General features: G+C 38.0%; 1 protein-coding gene across 1 annotated transcript in view; it reads left to right on the forward strand.

Moving 5' to 3' along the window:
• The first annotated feature begins 4903 nt into the window (after positions 1-4903).
• Positions 4904-7529, forward strand: part of LOC106881697 (uncharacterized) — a 187526-nt gene continuing 184900 nt past the window's right edge. The window contains exon 1 of the mRNA XM_089342393.1: positions 4904-4976. Within this exon, the coding sequence (XP_089198519.1) occupies positions 4974-4976 (3 nt within the window). The 5' untranslated portion in view covers positions 4904-4973. The remainder of the gene's footprint in view (positions 4977-7529) is intronic.

A 7529-nucleotide genomic window follows, 5' to 3' on the forward strand; every position in this document is an offset into this window, starting at 1 on the left:
ATACAGGAGGATCTGTTAATTATGATTTTATTCAAAATATTCCCCTCTCAGAATCATACACTTATTGCATAGGTCCTTCAGTTTTTCTAATCACTGTAAAAGAACTCGGAAGTTGGCTTCCATGCAGGCCTTACACGATACTCTTAAAGCCAAGAACTTTTTAGCACCACCTCGTATATATACACACACATATAAATATATACATGCATGTGTGTGCACGCAAACACACACACACACACATATATACTCCCCTCTGTATTGGCCCCTTGTGGGCAATAAAAAAATCACACATATACACAGTGTACCCCCGCTTATTCGTGGTCCAGGTTATTTGCAGAACTGATAATTGTTCGCGGAAACCACCGCATTTTCACGGAATCGTAAATATCGTCCGCGATTTTTTATGGCATTTTTCGTGGCAATAAATACTTTTTCACACTTTTTAAGGTTAAACTATTAATATTAATAATACACCGTATTTGCCGGTTTACTGGACGTTCATTCACAGCTAAACGTCCCTCTGATTAGAATAGCCGCGCATCACGTCGCTTTTTGTTTAGATACAAATACACTGTATCTTGTATCTCTTATTCATGCTTTTAATCAAAGCTTGCTAATTACCAGCGCTTTTTTAAAAAATCATCGTTACATGTGATCATACACATTGTTTATTTCAACAGGGTAATTTTTAAGGTCGTTAGCCAATATAGCCTCGTTGAAATTAGGTTACTTGCTGCTCTCTCTCTCTCTCTCTCTCTCTCTCTCTCTCTCTATCTCTCTCTCTTTCTCTCTCTCTCTTTCTTTCTCTCTTATTATAGTATAGATTACAGTATCTAGCGGTAATTCAATCTCAATTTTACAAAACCATAATTATTTTTAATCTCTACTCAATCTACGCAATGAAGATTTGAGTGGGGGAGGATTTTTTGGTGTGGAAAAACTGCGTCCAGTAGCTATCTCCAGTATTTTGTTGAGTGTTGTGTTTTTTTTTTTGCAGCGTGTTATTAAAGCTCTAAGATGCCGCCCAAATGCCCTGCATCTTCTAAGGCTTCTGGCAGTGAACCTAAGCGCCAGAAAAAGGTTATGATACTCCATGAAAAGGCACAACTGCTAGTTATGTTGCAGAAAGGTAAAAGTTATGCCGCAGTTAGTCTCTATTATCATGTCACTATACGCTACATAAAGAAGAACGAGGTGGTGATCAGGACTACTGTAACAGTAAGTTTCTGTGAAAGTGCCAAAAAGATAACGATAGTGAGAAATAAGTACTTCGTCAGGATGGAATCTGTCTTGGCATTGTAAATCAGTGACTGCAAGAAGAAAAACATCTCCTTGAGCAGTAACATCATCCGCGAGAAAGCGCGGAAATAATAGCAGTAGTTCGACAGAGGAGACGGAGTAGAAGGCACCGAAAAATTGTAACCAAGACAATTGACAGCACCGGAGCCTGGAGATTTTCAAACCAGCAAGGGATGGTTTGAGCATTTCCAGAAACAGTTTAAAATAAAGTGTGTTTCCCTGCATGGAGAGACAGCATCAGCCGACAAAAAAGTCGCCGAGAAGTACCGCGAGACCTTCAGATAGATCATCGAGGACAAAGGATACAAGCCGGAACAGGTTTTCAATATGGATGAGACTGGCTTGTTCTGGAAGAAGATGCCTTCCAGAACGTACATCATGAAGGACAAAGCCAGAGCCTCAGCATTTAAGGCACAGAAGGACAGAGTGACGCTAATTATGTGTGGCAATTCTGCTGGCTTCATGATGAAACCAGGACTTACCTGCAGGTCCGAGAACTCGAGGGCCTTCAAAAATAGGAATAAAAACCTTCTGCCTGTCCACTGGATGGACAATCCAAAGGCCTGGATTACCAAAAGTTTAACTTTGAATTGGTTCCACCAATGCTTCATCCCTCAAGCCAAGGAATACCTCCAAAATATTTGCATGGAATTCAAGGTGTTGCTTGTTATGGATAATGCTGGTGGTCACTCTTTGGACTTGAACCACGAGGGAGTTCGAGTCGAGTTCCTCCCTGCCAACACCACTTCCCTCATCCAGCCTATGGATCAAGGCGTAATCCGTGCCTTCAAGACACTTTACACTCGGAACTCTCCAAGACCTAGTGGACGCGATGGATTCGGACGAGAATTTCAAGTGAAAGGACACGATCGCAACGTGTCTGTCAGTCATCCACGCTGCTCTTAAAGACATGAAAGAAAGAAACCCTCATCATGCTGGAAGGTGTGGCCAGTGTGTCCCCAGGACTACGAGGGCTTCTCACCTGAAGATATTCAGCACGAGGCTGTCAACAATGCAGTGAAACTGGCAAAGGTACTTGGTGGTGAAGGTTTTGACGACATCACACAAGATGAGGTCAACGATTTCATCGATGCCCACTCTGAAACCCTGACAGAGGAAGATTTGTTGGAGTTAACTAAGTCTGCCAGCGAAGAGGAGGAAGTGTCAGATCCAGAGGAAGAGGAGGATGGGGTGGGCCTGGCAATCGAATGTCTGTCTGACCTTTTAAGGACAGCAAAGGAATTTCAAGGGAAGGCAGAAGCATGGGATCCTGATATGGTTCGGTCTCTCCAATTTAAAAATGCCGTCGAAGCTGCCATGCAGACATATAAAACTCTCCTCACCATAATGAAGAAACAACGACAGCAACTTCCCATCACAAATATTCCTCAAGCCCACCAAGAAAGCCTTGCACGAAGATACGACATCCCTTAAAACACCTGACGAAGAGGCGTCACCTGGAGAGCTTTAAGTCTTCTTTGCTGTGCAGTCATTACCTTCATTATTTTCATCATCGTCGTCTTAAATCAATATCATTCATTATTGGTGAGTAAGCATACATTTTACTTTATTTTTGATTAAAATATTATTAAATATTATATATATATATATATATATATATATATATATATATATATATATATATATATATATATACACACACATAATATTTTGACATTTATTCGTTTATTTGTTTCAGTCGTTTGACTGCGACTATGCTGGAGCACCGCCTTTAGTCGAGCAAATCGACCCCACGACTTATTCTTTGTAAGCCTAGTATTCATTCTATCGGTCTCTCTTGCCGAACCGCTAAGTGACAGGGACGTAAACACACCAGCATCGGTTGTCAAGCGATGTTGGGGGGACATACACTGACACACAAACATATACATACATACATGCATACATACATACATGCATACATGCATACATACATACATACATACATATATATATATATATATATATATATATATATATATATATATATATATATATACTAATAAGGTATGTATACTAAAATCGTGAAGCATGTTACGTAATAACAGGCTAATCAGATATGAGATAATAACAATTCAAAGTAATTAACTCTGAAAAGGGTTAGGGTTAGGGTTAGTATATTCGTGAATAAGTCACTAACTGAAATAAGTGGATCCATTGTTTAAGAAAATACTATTTATTTGTTTAAGGGTTGTACTGGATAAATTGCGAAAATAACTCTAACAGTTCAAATACTAAGAAATAAGCATACTCAATTTAATTTATACCAAATAATTTAGGATATTGAATGGGTTATTTCCTTTGGCTATATATATATAAGGATCACTTCCAGGCTGTTAAAAGAAAATATATTAGATATATATATATAAGGATCCCTTTCAGGATCCCTATTATCGATTTTTTTTCAACAATCTGATTATGCCATGAGATTTCCAGACATGAGTTCAACTCACGTGTCAAGTTTCATCAAAATCGATAAAACGATGTAGGATGAGTTAGCTAACAACTCCACAAACACAGACAGAATTTCCCACATATGTAGTAGATTAATATTTATATATGTATATGTGTGTGTTCACACACACACACACACATACACCCATATATACGTCACAAAAAATCTGAGATTCATTCCAGGTAAACATTTTTATCTGAGTAATCAGACTTTACTATGAAAAATAAATTAGTTCAACTCTTCTTCCCTCACTCTTCCTTTCTCTCCCTCTCTCTCTCTCGCACGCACACACGCGCATGCGCACGCGCGCGCGCACGCGCACACACACACACACACACATTTATTCCACAAACACCATTGAAACCGAAATTATCTAGAAACCACCGAAGTATTCTTTTTTCAGACGATAACATTTAAACAAGTTATCGTCTGCTAATAGCTTACAGCCACCATTGCCTTTGTTTGCTGGCGTTATTAATCCCCACACTCTTCATTAAGAACGTCTATTAGTCAATATTAAAGATGAAATACCTTATAAAATTCATTGAAAAATATTCATTGATTTTTTATAGTTATTTATAAAACTGTACATGGCTAGTCATTCAGCACGAAGTTAGAAAAACAGATTTCTAAAGACGAAATTGATATTGTTTAGATTTTTATCATTCTATGCTGTTGACATTATCGCTCATTGTTCTCTTCATGATGAAGCCATCTGAAGTTGAAACTGAAGTTTTAAGTATTTCATTAAATTCATTGAAAAAATATTGAATAAAATCGAAAACGAAAATCGCCTAACTTAAAAAATAAAAAAGTTACAGCCATTTTCCCTCAGTGTCTAATTCCAATGTCCACCCGATTAAAAATTCAAATATATAATACAGATCGATATAAAATAAAATAAAGAAATGAGGTAAAACAAAATAGTCTATCGGTTAAAAATTTTAAATGATTTAACATTATTAGAGTTAAAATATAAAGTTCTTCACTTCCCTCGGGTATAATTTATAATTTAAAACAGCAGACATTAATAGCTAAGTCCGTATCAAGTTTAGTATACACAAGAGATCACAAAAACACGGGTCAAAGGTGAATACAAGCACCCAGCAGGTATCAGCAGTTTGCACTCTTTTGTGTTTAGAATACAGTGGTGTACCCGCGAAATGGCCTTGGGTGCTGTATTTGTCTTTTGACCCATGTGTTTTGTGAACTTTTGGACATGGTGAGCAGAAATGGATTTTACATGCTGATACCTGCTGGGTGCTTGTATTCACCTTTGACCCGTGTTTTTTGTGATCTTTTGTGTATACTAAACTCGATACGGACTTACCTATTAATGTCTGCTGTTTTAAATTATAAATTATACCCGAGGGAAGTGTAGAACTTTATATTTTAACTCTAATAATGTTAAATCATTTAAAATTTTTAACCGATAGACTATTTTGTTTTATCTCATTTCATTATTTTATTTTATATCGATCTGTATTATATATTTGAATTTTTAATCGTATTAATTTTAACTTTAACTTGATTTGGAACTTTTATGAAATGATATATATGTATATTATGCTATACCTTTAACTCAAATTTATTATTCTTAATTAATTTTATGTTATCGGTTGAAATAATATATTTGTGTATAAATTTTTATATTATATGTTCTATATCTTGCATCTTCTTATATTTTTCTTATTCTTTTATCTATTTTATTTTTCTTACGTTATTCTTATATTCCTTTATTCCTTATGTTTGGTGGATTATGTTGTATTTCTTATATATGAGGCGTAGGTAGAAACTCTATGAGATGTACCCAATGAAAGCTATGGACACATAAGAGGTGCAGCAATATCAAAGGAAGGTTAACTAGGAATTTAGTTTTTGCATATGGCAGATGTTCAGGAGCAATAAACACTGAAAATGTGCAGAAAACAACTTTGGCCACATTCCAGGGAGAAAAACTAGACTTAGTTGATAGCTTCCGCTATCTAGGTGACCAAGTTAGTAGTGGGGGTGGGTGCGCTGAAAGTGTAGCTGCTAGAATAAGAATAGCCTGGGCAAAGTACAGAGAGCTCTTACCTCTGCTGGTGACAAAGGGTCTCTCTCTCTCAGAATAAAAGGCAGACTGTATGACGCATGTGTACAAACAGCCATGTTTCATGGCAGTGAAACATGGGCCGTGACTGCTGAGGACATGCGTAAGCTCGCAAGGAATGAAGCCAGTATGCTCTGATGGATGTATAATGTCAGTGTGCATACTAGACAGAGTGTAAGTACCTTGAGAGAAAAGTTGAACCTAAGAAGTATCAGTTGTGGTGTGCAAGAGAGACGATTGTGCTGGTATGGGCATGTGGCGAGAATGGATGAGGATAGCTGTGTGAAAAAGTGCCACACCTTAGCAATTGAGGGAACCTGTGGAAGAGGTAGGCCCAGGAAGACCTGGGCTGAGGTGGTGAGGCACAACCTTTGAACATTGGGCCTCACCGAGGTGATGACTTTTGACCGAAACCTTTGGAAATATGCTGTGCGTGAGAAGACCCGGCAAGCCAAGTGAGACCTAAATCCAAGGCCTCTGCCAGGGGTATAGCCAGCCCACTTATGCGTACCTTCCTTCATTGGAAGACCTTTTGAGGCAAGTGAAATCGAACTAAATTCGATGACTGGCACCCATGCCAATGTCGTCTCCTTCATTGGACATGAAACTTGGGTTGTGAAAACCTGTTGGGGCAAGCAAAAGCGAAATCATGATGGCACCTGTGCCCAGCATCGCCTTCCCGGCACTTGTGCCAGTGGCACGTGTAAAGACATTCGAGCGAGGTCGTTGCCTGTGCCGCTGGACTGGCTCCTGTGCAGGTGGCATGTAAAATACACTATTTTGAGCATGGCCGTTGCCAGTATCGCCTGACTGGCCTTCGTGCCGGCGGTATGTAAAAGCACCCACTACACTCTCGGAGTGGTTGGCGTTAGGAAGGGCATCCAGCTGTAGAAACTCTGCCAGAGCAGATTGGAGCCTGGTGTAGCCATCTGGTTCACCAGTCCTCAGTCAAATCGTCCAACCCATGCTAGCATGGAAAGCGGACGTTAAACGATGATGATGATGATATACACAAATACAAAATGGGACAAGAACGCAAAACATCCAGACAGTTAGGTGATACAAAAAAGGGGGCAACAAAACATTCAGATAGACGATACAAACAAAATAAGAACGGGTCATTCAGAGTTTTCCTTCCTCAGTCAAGTTCCAGATTATCTTTGCAATTTCAGCTGGTTATACTCAAGATTGCTCCAATCTGGCCAGCCCCAAGGAAAAACTAAGCTAAGAGCATTAGATTCCTTGGAAGAAAGCAGCGAATGTATACAAAAACAAGGATGGAAAAAAAAAAACGGAGAATGTTACACAAATACAAATATATATATTTGCCATGATAGATCTCTAGCCACTACACATATTTTTTTCTCTCCTTGTTTCTGTCTGTGTTCCTTTCTGTTAAAGTGCATGGGCTCGAAACATTAAAGACTTTCTCTATTACTGAGCGTTATACTAATACATGCATTTGTTGTTTACATCACCTGTCTTTGTCTGTTGTTTTTTCGTGAATTTTCCCTATATATATATATATATATATATATATATGTATGTATATATATATGAGTATGTATGTATATATATATGAGTATGTATGTATATATATATGAGTATGTATGTATATATATATGAGTATGTATGTATATATATATATGTATGTATATATATATGTATGTATATATATATATA

This window comes from Octopus bimaculoides, chromosome 26 (assembly GCF_046866305.1).
Source record: "Octopus bimaculoides isolate indiv1 chromosome 26, ASM4686630v1, whole genome shotgun sequence".
NCBI classification, from domain to species: Eukaryota; Metazoa; Mollusca; class Cephalopoda; order Octopoda; family Octopodidae; genus Octopus; species Octopus bimaculoides.